The sequence below is a fragment of the Haliotis rubra genome, unplaced genomic scaffold (assembly GCF_003918875.1).
Source record: "Haliotis rubra isolate DU_JTF1 unplaced genomic scaffold, ASM391887v1 Scf851, whole genome shotgun sequence".
Classification (NCBI taxonomy): Eukaryota; Metazoa; Mollusca; class Gastropoda; order Lepetellida; family Haliotidae; genus Haliotis; species Haliotis rubra.
This window is the reverse complement of record NW_025767581.1, coordinates 360938-380100: the sequence shown is the minus strand read 5'-3', so window position 1 is coordinate 380100 and position 19163 is coordinate 360938. Positions and strand designations below refer to the sequence as shown.

The following is a 19163-nucleotide window of genomic DNA, read 5'->3' as shown; positions in this document are numbered from 1 at the left end:
CTAGTAACTGATATCATTCATATTTGTAGAAGTCAGATTTCTATTATGAGCTAAAGCAGCCTGAATTACCAACAGTCTGCATGTTTGCTTTTGTCTGACCTTTCCAGTATTCAGTCATGATCAAGTGTACGCGGCCTGGCTGTACAATCGATGTCAGTTTATAAATAGCATTACACATACAGCGTCGCGATCACGTCACATCCGCCAGCCCAGATCGCTGTTCAGTCAGGGGTACGCTGTTTGGTATCTTGGCACTGCTACTTCCCGTATTTCTGTGAGGATACACCATCGTCTAGTCATGGGTTTGGGAGGCTGTTATACATGCATCAAGTATTTGCTTGTTGGATTTAACGTCATATTCTCGGTAGGTGAACTATTCTATCTCGCTGATGCTGATCATATGTGCATTTCTTCAACTGATGTCGTTGTCTGCAAACGGTTTGTTCAAAACATGGTTCATACAACGACCTGCGCCTGCTACAAGACTCGGTTCGCTGCTTGACATTAATGAGCTCGTTTATTTGTCGCTGTGCGTGGATGCCATTCGTCTACTCTTGTTTATCATTCCGCCAGACCAGGTCACAAAGAAAGTGCGCGGAGTGCAGTCTCATCAACAATTATTAATGTCCCAGACGAACAACAGGTTAATTTAACCATATCAAGCTGTTTCCTCGCTGCTCTCGCCATGTGATATATTATGTACTTTATAGATCAGTGACACAATTTACGGAGCTGAGATGAACCTAATAATGAATGGCGGTTTGTCACAACCCCTTAATAACGGTTAGATCATGCTGGTGGTCTTATTACATACAGTATGGAGGATATATATTGTATTACATTATCATCACTCTCCATTCATTTGTCACATTGCCAGCTCTTGCGCAACAAGCCTTCTCTCTCTCTCTCTCCCCTCTCCCTCTCTTTCTCTCTGTGAGTATGTGGGTGAAATCACACTGAACCGGTATATATTGGGATAGTTGTTGTTTGTCTTCCAGTGTCCACCCAGTCCCTCTGCAATTCGAATGCATTAAATGATTCAAGTCAAAAATGTCCTCAGGTTAAATGGAATGATTTGTTTTTGTCAATACATATATAGCACTCGCATATACACACCCATATGCACAATATACCACTCGCCATCAGTTGAACGGGAATAACTGCGGTACATATCTATACTGCCGACAACGACCCTTCAGCTTGAGAGGCTACCCGTGAATAGCGGTATTGTTGTTATACCTACATCCAGGAGTGAGTTGGGCAGATATATGACCATTCAAACTATTACTAGAACACGTGTTGCCAGTGTAGATGTATCGTGGGTACTTGTTCCCAGTCAAAATTGTTCCGTCCGACTACTTCCTCTCGGAAAAGAACAAAGGGACAATTTCTCTACAGGAAGAGATAGTTCATATTGTTAAGATCATTGTTTTGCCATTATCTGAAACCGAGTCTTTGTCAAGATATTAGTATGCATCATTTTAGAGAATGTATTCAGCACATGCTGGATTACTTTCAGTGCGAAAAGACTCGCAATAGACTTTCAATAACGCGACCCAATTAAGGCGGGGCTGAGAGTTTTCGTTTACTGTGCAGTCTTTGTCTCTCTGCCCAGGTGGTCAGCTGTCTGGTCAGTTGGCCACAAAGGAAGGCCTGTGGCGGTTTAGTATTTGTCAAACTGCATGGGTCCTGACTAATTGCTGCCAGCTGAACCTTGGCGTGAACACAAAGTGGACACAATTTCCATGAACAAAATGATGTTTTCACAGATTTTAATCTGAATAAGTTTCAGGATTAATGTGAAACACGATCGGGTTAGTATTTTGAAATATTAATCGGACATAATTAAAACTAGGACAGTGAATGAATTAAACACCGAGAAAGGAAATGAGAAAAGCGCCAACATGTTCCCATGCTTATTCGCCTTTATCTGTTAGGGTATGGCAGCTTGACGGTTATGTATGCTGTTATACTGTGGGTTGGGGGAGATATCCAGTCAACTACGCTGGCCGTTAGACGGTGAATTCCGATGGACTGGATCGATCTTATTATCAGTCAGCTGATTCAGATTCGATTATTTACAGTTCGCCGTCGGACGGCTGGAATATTGACGACAATCAAAGGAAATACTTTACAGTGTTAGCTAGACTAAGGTTTAGTCTCTGAATATATATAATTTTGATAGTAACAAACAAGCCCATTTATATTGAAAAGGAGCCCTAGGGAGATCAGAGATTCCTGAACCTGAGGAAACCTAGACTTGCTTTATTTAGGGCTTTAGCACTGCAGAGAAGGCTTGTCAGTGGGGAAAATAATGTGGTTCAGGGACTGTGAGACAGACTAAGTGTTAGCTTGTGCTATGGGCTACCGGTAAAGAGCTACACATAGGGCGTTGGTCCACACGTGGCAGTGTTCATGTTGGGGTATGATGGATGGGTTAGGGTATTGGGTGACTGGATGTGAGCCTTCTGTACATGTTGATACATGCAGGTACAGGCGCGATGCAGGTTAGATGTAGAATAACTTTGATGTACTCTAGATGTACTATGGATGGACGTGCGGATGTACATAGGTGGAGGCTTAGATGTACTCTAGGTGTACTGTGGATGGACGTGCGGATGTACATAGGTGTAGGCTTAGATGTACTCTAGGTGTACTATGGATGGACGTGCGGATGTACATAGGTGTAGGCTTAGATGTACTCTAGGTGTACTGTAGATGGACGTACGGGTGCACATAAGTGTAGGCAAATGTGTACTGTAGGTGTACTGAAGGTGTACTGTGGATGGACGTGCGGATGTACATAGGTGGAGGCTTAGATGTACTCTAAGTGTACTGTAGATGGACGTACGGGTGCACATAAGTGTAGGCAAAGGTGTACTGTAGGTGTACTGAAGGTGTACTGTGGATGGACGTGCGGATTCACATAAGTGTAGGCTTAGATGTACTGGAGATGTACTGTGGATGGACGTGCGGATGTACATAAGTACAGGTTCAGAAGAACTCTAGGTGTACTGTGGATGGACGTGCGGATGTACATAGGTGTAAGCTTAGATGTACTTTAGGTGTACTGTAGATGGACGTACGGGTGCACATAAGTGTAGGCAAAGGTGTACTGTAGGTGTACTGAAGGTGTACTGTTGATGGACGTGCGGATGTACATAAGTGTAGGGTTAGATGTACTCAAGGTGTACTGTGGAAGGACGTGCGGATGTACATAGGTGTAGGCTTAGATATACTCTAGGTGTACTGTGGATGGGCGTGCGGATGTACCTAGGTATAGGGTTAGATGTACTCTAGGTGTACTGTGGATGGGCGTGCGGATGTACATAGGTGTAAACTTAGATGTACTCTAGATGTAATGTGGATGGGCGTGCGGATGTACATACGTGTAGGCTTAGATGTACTGTAGGTGTACTGTGGATGGACGTGCGGATGTACCTAGGTATAGGGTTAGATGTACTCTAGGTGTGCTGTGGATGGACGTGCGAATGTACATAAGTGTAGGGTTAGATGTACTCAAGGTGTACTGTGGAAGGACGTGCGGATGTACATAGGTGTAGGCTTAGATATACTCTAGGTGTACTGTGGATGGGCGTGCGGATGTACCTAGGTATAGGGTTAGATGTACTCTAGGTGTACTGTGGATGGGCGTGCGGATGTACATAGGTGCAAACTTAGATGTACTCTAGATGTAATGTGGATGGGCGTGCGGATGTACATACGTGTAGGCTTAGATGTACTGTAGGTGTACTGTGGATGGACGTGCGGATGTACATAGGTGTAGGGTTAGATGTACTCTAGGTGTACTGTGGATGGGCTTGCGGATGTACATAGGTGTAGGCTTCTATGTACTCTGGGTGTACTGTGGATGGATGTGCGGATGTACATAGGTGAAGGCTTAGATGTACTCTAGGTGTACTGTAGATGGGCGTACGGGTGCACATAAGTGTAGGCTAAGGTGTACTGTAGATGTACTCGAGATGTACTGTGGATAGACGTGCGGATGTACATAAGTGTAGGCTTAGATGTACACTAGGTGTACTGTGGATGGACGTACGGATGTACATAGGTGTAGGCTTAGATGTACTCTAGGTGTGCTGTGGATGGGCTTGCGGATGTACATAGGTGTAGGCTTAGATGTACTCTAGGTGTGCTGTGGATGGGCTTGCGGATGTACATAGGTGTAGGCTTAGATGTACTCTAGGTGTGCTGTGGATGGGCGTGCGGATGTACATAGGTGTAGGCGTAGACATAATCTAGGTGTACTATGGATGGGCGTGCGGATGTACATAGGTGTAGGGTTAGATGTACTCTAGGTGTACTATGGATGGGCGTGCGGATGTACATAGGTGGAGACTTAGATGTACTCTAGGTGTACTGTGGATGGGCGTGCGGATGTACATAGGTGTAGGGTTAGATGTACTCTAGGTGTACCGTGGATGGACGTGCGGATGTACATAGGTGGAGGCTTAGACATAATCTAGGTGTACTATGGATGGGCGTGCGGATGTACATAGGTGTAGGGTTAGATGTACTCTAGGTGTACTGTGGATGGGCGTGCGGATGTACATAGGTGGAGACTTAGATGTACTCTAGGTGTACTGTGGATGGGCGTGCGGATGTACATAAGTATAGGCTTCTATGTACTCTAGGTGTCCTTTTGATGGGCGTGCGGATGTACATAAGTGTAGGCTTCTATGTACTCTGGGTGTACTGTGGATGGGCGTGCGGATGTTCATAGGTGGAGACTTAGATGTACTCTAGGTGTACTGTGGATGGGCGTGCGGATGTACATAAGTATAGGCTTCTATGTACTCTAGGTGTCCTTTTGATGGGCGTGCGGATGTTCATAGGTGTAGGCTTCTATGTACTCAGGGTGTACTGTGGATGGGCGTGCGGATGTACATAGGTGTAGGCTTCTATGTACCGTAGGTGTACTGTGGATGGGCGTGCGGATGTACATAAGTAGGCTTAGATGTACTGGAGATGTACTTTAGGTTTAATGTGGATGGACGTACGGGTGCATAGTACAGTACGGATGTACTGGAGATGGACGTGCGGATGTACATAAGTGTAGGCTTAGATGTACACTAGGTGTACTGTGGATGGACGTGCGGATGTACATAGGTGTAGGGTTAGATGTACTCTAGGTGTACTGTGGATGGGCGTGCGGATGCACATAGGTGTAGGCTTAGATGTACTCTAGGTGAACTGTGGATGGTCGTGCGGATGTACATAGGTGAAGGCTTAGATGTACTCTAGGTGTACTCTGGATGGACGTGCGGATGTACATAGGTGTAGGCTTAGATGTACTCTAGGTTTACTGTAGGTGTACTGCGGATGAACGTGCGGATGTAGGTGTTAGATGTACTCTATGTGTACCGTGGATGGACGTGTGGATGTACATAGGTGTAGGCTTAGATGTACTCTAAGTTTACTGTGGATGGACGTGCGGATATACATAAGTTTTAGGCTTAGATATACTCTAGGTTTACTGTGGATGGACGTACGGCTGTACATAGGTGTAGGCTTAGATGTACTGTAGGTGTACTGTAGGTATACTGTGGATGGACGTGTCGATGTACATAGGTGTAGGCTTAGATGTACTGTAGGTGCACTCTAGGTGTACTGTGGATGGACATGCAGATGTACATAGGTGTAGGCTTAGATGTACTCTAGGGGTAATGTAGGTGTACTGTGGATGTACATGCGGATATTCATAGGTGTAGTCTTAGATGGACTGTAGATGTACTCTAGGTGTACTGTGGATGGACATGCAGATGTACATAGGTGTAAGCTTAGATGTACTCTAGGGTATTGTAGGTGTACTGTGGAGGTACATGCGTATATTGATAGGTGTAGGCTTAGATGTACTCTAGGTGTACTGTAGGTGTACAGTGGATGGACATGCGGATATATATAGGAGTAGGCGTAGGTGTACTCTAGTTGTACTGTGGATGGACGTGCGGATGTACATAGGTGTAGGCTTAGATGTGATGAAGGTTAAAACACGGGCGTGGCTCTACTGTGGTATAACTGTGTACGAATGTGAAGGCGGACAATGAGTTTAGGTTAGATGTACTGCGTGTGTTGGTAAGATGTAGTGTGTTTAGGCTAGATGCTTCGTGGCTGTAGATTAGATGTACTGCGTATGTCGGTTAGGTGTATTATGGGTTTTGGTTAGATGTACTATGTACTAGAACGATATCAATCGAAACAGAAGAGCGATAGTACCTGGTCTAAAGAAATATATCAATCTGTTCAGAAGATTTAGGATGACTGTTCAGAATGTACAGGGAAAAGATATGACTTTTGTTACTGAATGTTTAATGACAAAGATTTTCTTCATACTACCAATTTATCAGTTTGTGTGAAAACTTGGTGTAAAACGGGAGTCAAATAATGACTGCTGTGACCTATTTGAACCGATGCCATTTGGAATAATTTCAAGCTATAAACCATTAAATTAGAACTGTCACTGATGTCTGGACCGGTTTGTAAACCTTCATCTCTTTCCATACAGTGTACGATGCAAACTACATAATAAATATGTGTCGATGAATCACTCTCAAATCGTGACGAGTCCAAGATGATGATGACTCAAATGCATGCAAAGCCAAGTCAACTGCCCACCTAACATATCGTACAATCGAAACGGAATAGAGGCCCACTCACAGAAAGTCCTGTAAAGTAACTTTCAGCAGAGTGTAATGCCCGAGTAACTGATCTCCATTCCTGAAAAGTAATGGAGCCCCAGCCCATTATGTTTAAGGAATGGTAAGTTGCGAGGATATTACCCTACTTAAATTACATTCAAAATATTGGTAATTTTAAAAGTCAAATGAAACGAACTATCAAAGTCTTACATTTGAAACTGGTACAGATCGCTCCATTCCTGAAAAATAATGGAGCGAGCAGACAATGGAATAACGTCACAAATGTAATTTTATGTCTGTTTCAGGTCGTTGGTCTTGCTCTTCTTGCCGTGGGGATTTGGGTCAGACTTGACCCGAATATAAACTTGTATTTGCGGGAAGAAGACATGGCTCACATTGTTGCCTACGGCTTCATCGCAGTCGGTATCATCATCACAGTTGTTGGCTTTTTCGGATGTTGTGGGGCACTCAGAGAGAGCCAGTGCCTGCTTGTGTCTGTGAGTAGATTCTGTGAGGATATATTGGTCGAAGGTTTTCTTTATCTAAATATACGTGGGAAAATGTATGTCATTGTCTCTTTGCCATCTTGACGCCTTTACTATATCAAAATATTATTATCAAAAGAACTAAACGTAATATTGCGACTCTCCGACAATTTGACCATTTCTCGTCTTTCAATAAGGTATTGAGGGAAATAAATATATGAAGTGAGGTGAAATTGGTTTTAACGTTGTGCTTGAGAATATTTCGCTCATATGACGACGTGCATGCGTGTGTGTATGTGTATGTGCGGCTGCTTGTACTAGCCCAGACTTAAGCTGGTTTTATAATGCCAGCCCACTGAGATACCACGCCGTAGCGAAGCATGAATACCCCACTCGGACACATTATACTGACTCCGAGCCGACCAGTCCTTGTTGTACCCATTAATGCCGAGCGCCAGGCAGGGACCAACAAGTACCATAGTTTAAGGTCTTTTGGTATGACGCGGTCGGGAATCGAACCCGCGACCTTCCGCTCTCCGGGCGGACGCTCTAACCACTACACCACGAAGGTGGTCATAAATAAATATATGAACAGAAGCTGAAGCGTTTCGTACTTATTATCAGCCTTTTACTGATATATAGTTTCACCTTTTTTACAAGAGTTTACAAGAGAAAGACCCCCGAGCTGTTTATTGTCACACAATGTGAGTTATTGTTCGAAAGATGCCGCAGGATGGAGGTGTAGAGCCATTTGACTGATATTGTTTTGGTTTAACGCGGTCTTGAGAGTGTGTGTGTGTAGGTGAGTGAGTGAGTGAGTGAGTGAGTATGGGCTTACACCGCTTTAAGGAATACTTCAGCTATATTGTGACGGGAGAATGAAATGGGCTTTCCACGTTGTACGCATTTGCGGAATCGAACATTCGACGTGTCTAAAGAAGAACGCTGTAACTACAAGGCTACCCCACCGCCCCCTATGAAAGGCATAGTGGAGCACGGGTATGGGGGAGAACGGGTGGAGCATGGGTTGGTGGAGCACGGGTATGGGGAAGAACAGGTGGTGCATGAGATTGGTGGAGCACGGGTATGGTGGAGAACGGGTGGAGCACGGGTTTGGTGGAGCACGGGTATGGTGGAGAACGGGTGGAGTACGGGTATTGGGGAGAACGGGTGGAGCATGGGATTGGTGGAGCATGGGTATGGGGGAGAACGGGTTGAGCATGTGATTGGTGGAGCACGGGTATGGTGGAGAACGGGTGGAGACACGGGTTTGGTGGTGCACGGGTATGGTGGAGAACGGGTGGAGCAGAGGGTTTGGTGGTGCACGGGTATGGTGGAGCATGGGTTTGGTGGAACACGGGTTTAAGGGAGCACGGGTATGAGGGAGCACGGGCAAAGGGGAACATGGTTATAAGGGAGCACGGGTATAAGGGAGCACGGGTCTAAGGGAGCACGGGCCTAAGGGAGCACGGGCCTAAGGGACCACGGGCCTAAGGGAGCAATGGTCTAAGGGAGCATGGGTCTAAGGGAGCAATGGTATAAGGGAGCACGGGTATAAGGGAGCACGGGTATAAGGGAGCAATGGTATAAAGGGAGCAATGGTATAAGGGGAGCACGGGTATAAGGGAGCACGGGTATAAGGGTGCACGGGTATAAGGGAGCACGGGAATAAGGGAGCACGGGAATAAGGGAGCACGGGTATAAGGGAGATTGGTATAATGGAGCATGGGTATGAGGGAGAATGGGTATAAGGGAGAATTGGTATAAGGGAGCAATGGTATAAGGGATCACGGGTATGAGGGACCACGGGTATAAGGGAGCAATGGTCTAAGGGAGCACGGGTATAAGGGAGCAATGGTATAAGGGAGCATGGGTATAAGGGAACATGGGTATAAGGGAGCACGGGTATAAGGGTGCACGGGTATAAGGGAGCAATGGTATAAGGGAGCAATGGTATAAGGGAGCACGGGTATAAGGGAGCACGGGTATAAGGGTGCACGGGTATAAGGGAGCAATGGTATAAGGGAGCATGGGAATAAGGGAGCACGGGTATGAGGGAGATTGGTATAATGGAGCATGGGTATAGAGGAGGATGGGTATAAGGGAACATGGGTATAGAGAAGGATGGGTATAAGGGAACATGGGTATAAGGGAGCAATGGTATAAGGGTGCACGGGTGTAAGGGAGCAATTGTATAAGGGAGGAATGGTATAAGGCAGCACGGGTATAAGGGAGCAATGGTATAAGGGAGCATGGGTATAAGGGAGCACGGGTATAAGGGAGCACGGGTATAAGGGAGCATGGGTATAGAGGAGGATGGGTATAAGGGAACATGGGTATGAGGGAGCATGGGTATAAGGAAGCAATGGTATAAAGGGAGCACGGGTATAAAGGGAACAATGGTATATGGAACAATGGTATAAAGAGAACACGGGTATAAAGAGAACACGGGTATAAGGGTTCACGGGTATAAGGGAAAAAAAAGGAGGGTAGAGCATGAGTATAAAGGGAGCAATGGTATAAGGAGCACGGGTATAAAGAGCTGGTGTATAAAGGGACAATGGTATAAGAACATGGGTATAAGGGTTCCACGGGTATAAAGGGGAAAAAGTAGGAGGGAGCATGAGTATAAAGGGAGCAATGGTATAAAGGGAGCACGGGTATAAGGGAGCTAGTGTATAAGGGAGCAATGGTATAAGGGAGCACGGGTATAAGGGAGCTAGTGTATAAGGGAGCAATGGTATAAGGAGCATGGGTATAAAGGAGCATGGGTATAAGGGAGCATGGGTATAAGGGAGCAATGGTATAAGGGAGCAATGGTATAAGGGAGCACGGGTATAAGGGAGCATGGGTATAAGGGTTCACGGGTATAAAGGAACAATAGTATAAGGGAACATGGGTATAAAGGGAACAATGGTATAAAGGAGCACGTGTATAAAGGGAGCACGTGTATAAAGGGAACAATGGTATAAGAACATGGGTATAAAGGGACATGGGTATAAAGGGGCATGGGTATAAGGAGCACGGGTATAAAAGGGAGCAATGGTATATGGGAGCAATGGTATAAGGGAGCACGGGTATAAGGGAGCACGGGTATAAGGGTTCACGGGTATAAGGGAAAAAAAGGAGGAGGGAGCATGGGTATAAGGGAGCAATGATATAAGGGAGCACGGGTATAAGGGAGCTAGTGTATAAGGGAGCAATGGTATAAGGAGCATGGGTATAAAGGAGCATGGGTATAAGGGAGCATGGGTATAAGGGAGCAATGGTATAAGGGAGCAATGGTATATGGGAGCAATGGTATAAGGGAGCACGGGTATAAGGGAGCACGGGAATAAGGGAACATGGGTATAAGGGAACATGGGTACAGAGGAGGAAGGGTATAAGGGAGCACGGGTATAAGGAAGCAATGGTATAAGGGAGCAATGGTATAAGGGAGCACGGGTATAAGGGAGCAAGGGTATTAAGGTTCACGGGTATAAGGGAGCAATAGTATAAGGGAGCATGGGTATAAGGGAGCACGGGTATAAGGGAGCACGGGTATAAGGGAGCAATGGTATAAGGGAGCAGGGGTATAAGGGAACACGGGTATAAGGGAGCATGGGTATAAGGGAGCACGGGTATAAGGGAGCAATGGTATAAGGGAGCACGGGTATAAGGGAGCAATGGTATAAGGGAGCACGGGTATGGTGAAGCACGGGTATAAGGGAGCACGGGTATAAGGGTGCACGGGTATAAGGGAGCAATGGTGTAAGGGAGGATGGGAATAAGGGGGCATGGGTATAAGGGAGCAATGGTATAATGGAGGATGGGTATAAGGGAGCACGGGTATAAGGGAGCAATGGTATAAGGGAGGATGGGAATAAGGGGGCATGGGTATAAGGGAGCAATGGTATAATGGAGGATGGGTATAAGGGAGCACGGGTATAAGGGAGCAATGGTATAAGGGAGCACGGGTATGAGGGAGCATGGGAATAAGGGAGAATGGGTATAAGGGAGCAATGGTATAAGGGAGGATGGGTATAAGGGAGCAATGGTATAAGGGAGCATGTGTATAAGGGAGCACTGGTATAAGGGAACATGGGTATAATGGAGCACGGGTATAAGGGAGCAATGGTATAAGGGAGCATGGGTATAAGGGAGCATGGGTATAAGGGAGCATGGGTATAAGGGAGCAATGGTATAAGGGAGCATGGGTACAAGGGAGCATGGGTATAGAGGAGGATGGGTATAAGGGAGCATGGGTGTAAGGGAGCAATGGTATAAGGGAGCATGGGTATAAAGGAGCAATAGTATAAGGGAGCACGGGTGTAAGGGAGCAATTGTATAAGGGAGGAATGGTATAAGGCAGCCCGGGTATAAGGGAGCAATGGTATAAGGGAGCACGGGTATAAGGGAGCAATGGTATAAGGGAGCACGGGTATAAGGGAACACGGGTATAAGGGAGCACGGGTATAAGGGAGCACGAGTATAAGGGAGCACGGGTATAAGGGTGCACAGGTATAAGGGAGCAATGGTATAAGGGAGCACGGGTATGGTGAAGCACGGGTATAAGGGAGCACGGGTATAAGGGAGCACGGGTATAAGGGAGCACGGAGTATAAGGGAGCACGGGTATAAGGGTGCACGGGTATAAGGGAGCAATGGTATAAGGGAGCATGGGAATAAGGGGGCATGGGTATAAGGGAGCAATGGTATAAGGGAGGATGGGTATAAGGGAGGAATGGTATAAGGGAGGATGGGTAAAAGGGAGCATGGGTAAAAGGGAGCATGGGTATAAGGGAGCACTGGTATAAGGGAACATCGGTATAAGGGAGCACGGGTATAAGGGAGCAATGGTATAAGGGAGCATGGGTGTAAGGGAGCATGGGTATAAGGGAGCATGGGTATAGAGGAGGATGGGTATAAGGGAGCATGGGTGTAAGGGAGCAATAATATAAGGGAGCGTGGGTATAAGGGAGCACGGGTATAAGGGAGCACGGGTATAAGGGAGCATGTGTATAAGGGAGCACAGGTATAAGGGAGCATGGGTATAAGGGGGCAATGGTATAAGGGAGCACGGGTATAAGGGAGCACGGTATAAGGGAGCACCTGGGTATAAGGGAGCACAGTATAGGGAGCACGGGTATAAAGGGAGCACGGGTATAAAAGGGAGCAATGGTATAAGGGAACACGGGTATGGTGAACTTGTACGGGTATAAGGGAGCACGGGTATAAAGGGAACACGGGTATAAGGGAGCACGATTATAAGGGGCACACGGGTATAAGGGTGCACGGGTATAAAGAGAACAATGGTATAAGGGCATGGGAATAAGGGGCATGGGTATAAAGGGGAGCAATGGGTATAAGGAGGATGGGTATAAGGGAGCAATGGTATAAGGGAGGATGGGTAAAAGGGAGCATGGGTATAAGGGAGCATGGGTATAAGGGAGCACTGGTATAAGGGAACATGGGTATAAGGGAGCACGGGTATAAGGTAGCAATGGTATAAGGGAGCATGGGTATAAGGGAGCACGGGTATAAGGGAGCACGGGTATAAGGGAGCACGGGTATAAGGGAGCACGGGTATAAGGGAGCATGTGTATAAGGGAGCAATGGTATAAGGAGCATGGGTATAAGGGAGCATGGGTATAAGGGAGCATGGGCATAAGGGAGCACAGGTATAAGGGAACAATGGTATATGGGAGGAATGGTATAAGGGAGCACGGGTAAAAGGGAGCACGGGTGTAAGGGTTCACGGGTATAAGGGAAAAAAACGTAGGAGGGAGCATGGGTATAAGGGAGCAATGGTATAAGGGAGCACGGGTATAAGGGAGCAATGGTATAAGGAGCATGGGTATAAAGGAGCATGGGTGTAAGGGAGCATGGGTATAAGGGAGCACGGGTATAAGGGAGCAATGGTATAAGGGAGCAATGGTATAAGGGAGCAATGGTATAAGGGAGCACGGGTATAAGGGAGCACGGGTATAAGAGAGCATGGGTACAGAGGAGGAAGGGTATAGTGGAGCACGGGTATAAGGGTGCACGGGTATAAGGGAGCAATGGTATAAGGGAGCATGGGTATAAGGGAGCAATGGTATAAGGGAGCAATGGTGTAAGGGAGCATGGGTATAAGGGAGCAATGGTATAAGGGAGCACGGGTATATGGGAGCATGGGTATAAGGGAACAATTATATAAGGGAGCAACGGTATAAGGGAGCACGGGTATAAGGGAGCATGGGTATAAGGGACCAATGGTATAAGGGACCAGTGGTTAAGGTAGCATGGGTATAAGGGAGCACGGGTCTAAGGAAGCAATGGTATAAGGGAGCAATGGTATAAGGGAGCAATGGTATAAGGGAGCACGGGTATAAGGGTTCACGGGTATAAGGGAGCAATAGTATAAGGGAGCATGGGTATAAGGGAGCACGGGTATAAGGGAGCACGGGTATAAGGGAGGAATGGTATAAGGGTTCACGGGTATAAGGGAGCAATAGTATAAGGGAGCGTGGGTATAAGGGAGCATGGGTATAAAGGAGCATGGGTATAAGGGAGCAATGGTATATGGGAACATGGGTATAAGGGAGCATGGGTATAAGGGGGCATGGGTATAAGGGAGCATGGGTTTGGGGAGCACGGGTATAAGGGAGCACGGGTAGAAGGGAGCACGGGTATAAGGGAGCATGGGTATAAGGGAGCATGGGTTTGGCGGAGCACGGGTATAAGGGAGCACGGGTATAAGGGAGCATGGTTACGATGTTGACAAACCTTGACGTCAAATTAGGAATAATCTTAGTTTCTTGCACGTGTAAGGGAAACAGGTCTTCGAATTGCGGCACCGGATACGTTGAATTATGTGTGTGAATGGTTTGCATTTAAGTCCGCTTTGGACAGTATTCCTTATAACGAGGTTTCAGCTTAATGTGGGAGGATTGTCCGAAACAGTGCTGGTCTAAAATGCTTAGCACTTTGGTGGGAAACCCCCAGCTCTTGTTAATCGATGGTTGTATTTCTCTTCTAGTTTTTCATCAGCCTGGCCCTCATCTTCATCTCTCTTGTTGGGCTTGCGGTTCGCCTGTTTTTGATGAAGGACATGGTGTCTGATGTGGTGAGCAGATAGTTTTCCGTGAGCTGTTATTGTGCACAATAACATTTAGTGAGTAGGTTGGCTTTAAGGCCATGAATATGTAACTCATTAATTATTTAATGAAACCAAACTATCAGTGAAAAATAACATATATTTTAATCATCAGGCCACTTATATGACACATGCAACACACTCTGTTTTGTTTGAGGTATTTCTTTAGGTAATTTAACACCTCCAAAGTTATTTTGGGTGCCAGAAAAGGCAATTGTACTTCACAATCAAAATCCGTATGTCTTATTTTTGTGGACCAATGAATGACTTGTTTCTTGTCGATTAGTCGTTGTAAGCCAGAACTGAACCACCGCCCCCGTCAGCTCCTTGTGTAGACAGGTGCCCAGTCAAAGCATTTATATAGTTCAAACATTAACGATAAGAATGTATTAAATATTTACTCCAACTTTCGTACGTCTTCAGTTCTATTTTATCCCTTCACAGGTTAAAAGCGCATTTCAAGCACTTCTTGACGAAAAGGTTGAGACGTACTCGACGGATAGACACTCAATGGAATTCATGGACTCCATTCAAAATGAGGTGACCAGTCATATCTCATCCATGTGGCTCCTTATTTCTTCTTTCACTCTGCATTATGATTATGGTAGCTTGCTGTTTTACATTTACACCGCACTCAGCAATCTTCCAGCTATATGACAGCGGTATGGAAATAATCGTGTCTGGACCAGACAATCCAGTGATTGACATATGAGCATCGATCTACGCAATTGGGATACGATGGAGGGGAGGGGAGGGGATGGGGAGGGGATGTAAGGGTACAGTTGTCTCCGGGTTGTTGTCCTGATACCATATATTTCTTGACTCCTAGTTGTTGATTTGTTGCAGCTGGACTGTTGCGGTTCATCAATGGGTGCTGGGGATTACATTATCAACATTCAAATCCCTTCCAGCTGCAGATTTCAAAACTACCAGACTGTAAGTATTCAAAACAGGGCAAATACAACATGTGACAGTGTTGTGATTAAATATAACAGTCAGTTGGGCACACACACAGGCACGCACGCACACCCAAATAACATTTACAAATATATATACAGTCTTGCTGTAGACTAAACTAACGATTCGTCCCTATATATGTAATATTGGTAGTAACAAATAAACCCATCTAAATTGAAACGGAGAACCAGTGGGTTAGGAAATTCAGATCCTGAGGAAATTTAGACTTGCTTTATTTAGGGCTTCAGCACTGCAGGGAGGGCGAGGCAGTAGGGGAAATAATGTGTTTCTGGGACTGTGAGACATAAACCATGGGTATAAATCTTTAAACATTGCCTCCTTAATGTCACATGTCATGTTCAGCTACTGTTTGATGTTTAATTCGTTCTTGTTACAGCCATGTCTGGACAAGATGGTCACGCCATCTTTAGCAACCTTGATAGTATTCATCCCGATAATATGTGCAATTCCTGTGGTGAGTATAAGTATTTTGAGTGCGGGAGTTTTTCATAGCTAAAAACCTTGCTTACGAAGGACAGTAAATGAACTGGTAGTACAATACAGATATGTGTTTAAAACCAGTGAGAAAACAACGCTGGGATTCAGTTATGATGCCATTTTTAACACATTAACTGACATTAATGATCCATCTGTATGGATTATCCAATGAGTAATCGTTTTACTAATGATAATACTGATAATACTGAAATAATAATAATAATACTGAAAATTTATATAGCGCTAATAGTCAATATAGGATAATTGAATACCGGTTCAACATGTTTCTTGAAACCTGCTAAAATCATCCTTTTCTCACCAATTGCTGTCGTACTTTATCAATGTAGAATAGCCACAGCGCATACACACATCTAATGAGGTCAAAAACTACAAGAAAGCCTTTGGTCTTTTTAGGTTATGCAGATCCCATGGGGCTAATCTACCCTTTATTTCCTGAAATGAGACCACATGCATGCCCATAGTAATATGGTATACCGAAGACAAAGGCTTTGATATACACGTATAGTGAGAGAGTGAGGTAGTTTGGTTTTACGCCGCTTACAGCAATATTTCAGCAATATCACGGCGGCGGGCATCAGATATGGGCGACACACATTGTACCCATACCGGGAATCCAAACCGGAATTCAACTCTTTAACCACTATGCTACCCCTCCAGCCTGGAATACTGAAAAACAAATCCAGAATACGTATATTGTTACAACTCCTGCTAATCACATTATAATATGTAATGTTGCTAAGGACATTTTCTATTCGTAATACCCACAGAAGTCTACGATAAATAATTATAACTTGTTTACTTGACAGATTGTGGGAATGGTGTTCGCGATGGTGCTGTGCTGTGCTATCAGAAAACAGGGGTAAGTCCAGATGATGCCTTGTTACCTTTGAATTGTCGAGAACTGTCTGCGGGCATACGCTTAGGGGTAGTTTCAACTGATAATGTTTTCTTATGGTTCCTTTAACTCTAAGAAAGTAATCTATCTTTGGTATATTTTTGTTCGCGTGTATGAATACATGACACGTTTTTATGGATGGCAACTTTCTTTTATTCTTTATACAACGTTCTAGAGCTTAATCTTGCTCCTTCACCAGGTGAATGCTGAGTCAGTGCACAGAGTGAATATATATCGATAAAACATGTTACACAACGCAAGGTTGGATATGATATAATCACGAAGCCAATTACGTTAAACTTGTAAATGCCTGTATGGTGTTATCGTAACAAAGGTGAGTGTCACAAATACACATGATTCTACAGAAAATGTGTTTCGTCAGAGACAGACCTCCCAAAAGACAGACCGTTTAAAATAACACATTTTATGGTTGATTGCATAAGGCTTTAAGCTGTACCCTTGATAATAATGGTATGTGCCCAGATAAAAAAGACAATATTAAGTATTAACTATAGTTTTAGCAATTCATGTAATGAATTATGATTTTTAAATTAAGACATATTGCATCAACATATATGCACATCAACATGTACTCGCCAGATCACATTTATTTGTGAATATTATCAAAAATAATAATATATATACATGAACCTATCAAACATATGAGACCAAGCACCATAATATTTTACATCACATGTTTTGTCAGTGCACAGATAACACTTATTAGAAAGTCACTTGAATATCATCATTTTCTCCTTTCACCTTGCTCTTTGCATACAGGTAGCCATCTTAGCTGAAACAAGTGATGGATTGCAAAAATCTTTGAATGTGTTTGACCAGTATTGTAAAGAATTGAAACATAATGTGAATTTAGATGTCAGTGATGAACTTCACTTTTTATTATACTGTCCAGCACTAAATGTCCAGTGTCTCTATATGTGATTTTTTAGAAAATATAATTTCGTTTCTGTTCTGTTCTGTTCAGTAAAAGGATTAGTAATATGATACTATACTCTGTAGTGACTCTGGGTCAGCTCATGAATTAAATAGGGGTGGACAGCATGGCTCAGCTAATTAGTGTAATTATTGAGTCTGTCTTATCGGTGATCTGTCTTTTGGGAGGTCTGTCTTTCTCCCCCCCCCCCACAAAAAAACAAACAACAACAACAACAACAACAACAAACTTTGAATCTTGTCATGGCTTTCACGTTAACCGACGTCTTTGTCCAAATCTCTCCTTCAAGTATCAACGTATCTCATCAACATTGACTCTATATTCATTCTTTCAGGTACTCCCCTTAATCCTCGGCTTTTCGTATGAAGATGTGCATTCTTCACAAAAGAGATTTCATGGACATCGTCGTGTTTCCAATGGCATTTGTAATCACCCGCGTAACTTCCGCATGCATATTTGTGTCTACTTTGCTGATAAAGGATATAACACGATCTAGTGTTGTTCGCCACCAGCCTCCTGTGCGCGTGCCAGAACGACACGATTGGTGACATTTGTCAGTAAACGTCAATGTCCCAATGGTTTTGATGGCATTAAATCGGGAACGTTGTATGAGATAACGTCAAAAATCATACTAGTCATTAGTGGGTAAGTGAGTGAATGAAAAGGTACACATTCTACACCTGGAGTTCAACAGTTCAGGTGTTGCAGATATGCGAATGGGTTACTACCAGATCGACTACTGGTCGGAACGCTGCCAAGACACGACTTGATCCGAATCGAAAGCCAACCGAAAGCGATCCTCTGGCCAACCGAAATCTACGACTGAGTCCATAATCTGTCGGTGATAAGTACAGTTGATGGTGAGACATCTTTACCCGAAGCAAGTATTTCATTGTTCACTAGCTTACGAAAACAGTGAAATTTAACAAGGAAATGTAGAGGAGCGTCAAATTCGTTAAGGTGATCTTTGTGAATTTATACCGTAATACAACGCTTTGTTGTCCGTTGTAATTTCCTAGTTTTTCATTACAAATAATTTCAGAAGTTATATTTTGTATCTGATGAATATTTTATTGGTGAACGATTACCGTTGCTGCTGTAACCCTGTCAACTTTTCGAAAGGAGTCTTTTACTCGTAGCGTATCTGTATCACATATGGGTACTTTGTGGGGAAGCTGCTTGTGCTTAGTTCTTGTTATGACCTCCATCCTTCAGGTATGACGTTATCATTAAATGACCTTCAGGTATGACGTCATCGTTGAATGACCTTTTAGGTATGACGTCATCGTTGAATGACCTTCAGCTGTGAGTAAACTCTATAACATTAAAGTTGTGTCAATTTCAACAGGTGAGGCCGACTGTTATACATCCTTTTTATCCGGGGAATTAGATAGCTATCTCTGATAAATAATTTTGATCCATTCGCCGCTTTGCGGAAGTGACGTCTCAACTCCAACAATCCTACTCCAAGAAGGGAGCCTCCCAGATTTCCTCTTGCTCAAGAGAGTAATGTGATTGTATGGCTGTTTTAAGTGTCTTATTTGCCTCAGTTATAAGCAATATTAGCAAATGGGTCC

The 19163-nt window shown here is 44.4% G+C and overlaps 1 protein-coding gene across 1 annotated transcript; it reads left to right on the top strand.

Annotated features, from left to right (window-relative positions):
- Nucleotides 1-200: 200 nt before the first annotated feature.
- Nucleotides 201-17966, top strand: LOC124262741 (CD9 antigen-like). Its single transcript, XM_046697288.1, has 8 exons — nucleotides 201-364; nucleotides 6965-7156; nucleotides 14144-14230; nucleotides 14705-14800; nucleotides 15107-15196; nucleotides 15615-15692; nucleotides 16543-16595; nucleotides 17921-17966. The coding sequence occupies exons 1-8, from the start codon at nucleotides 299-301 to the stop codon at nucleotides 17931-17933; spliced, it is 675 nt and encodes a 224-aa protein (XP_046553244.1). The 5' UTR covers nucleotides 201-298; the 3' UTR covers nucleotides 17934-17966.
- The last annotated feature ends 1197 nt before the right edge of the window (nucleotides 17967-19163 follow it).

Coding starts and splice junctions, on each gene's coding strand:
- LOC124262741 (XM_046697288.1), top strand. CDS start 299: ATGGGTTTGGGAGGCTGTTATACATGCATCAAGTATTTGCTTGTTGGA. Junction 365..6,964: donor GATTTAACGTCATATTCTCG/GTAGGTGAACTA, acceptor TGTCTGTTTCAG/GTCGTTGGTCTTGCTCTTCT. Junction 15,693..16,542: donor TAATATGTGCAATTCCTGTG/GTGAGTATAAGT, acceptor TTTACTTGACAG/ATTGTGGGAATGGTGTTCGC.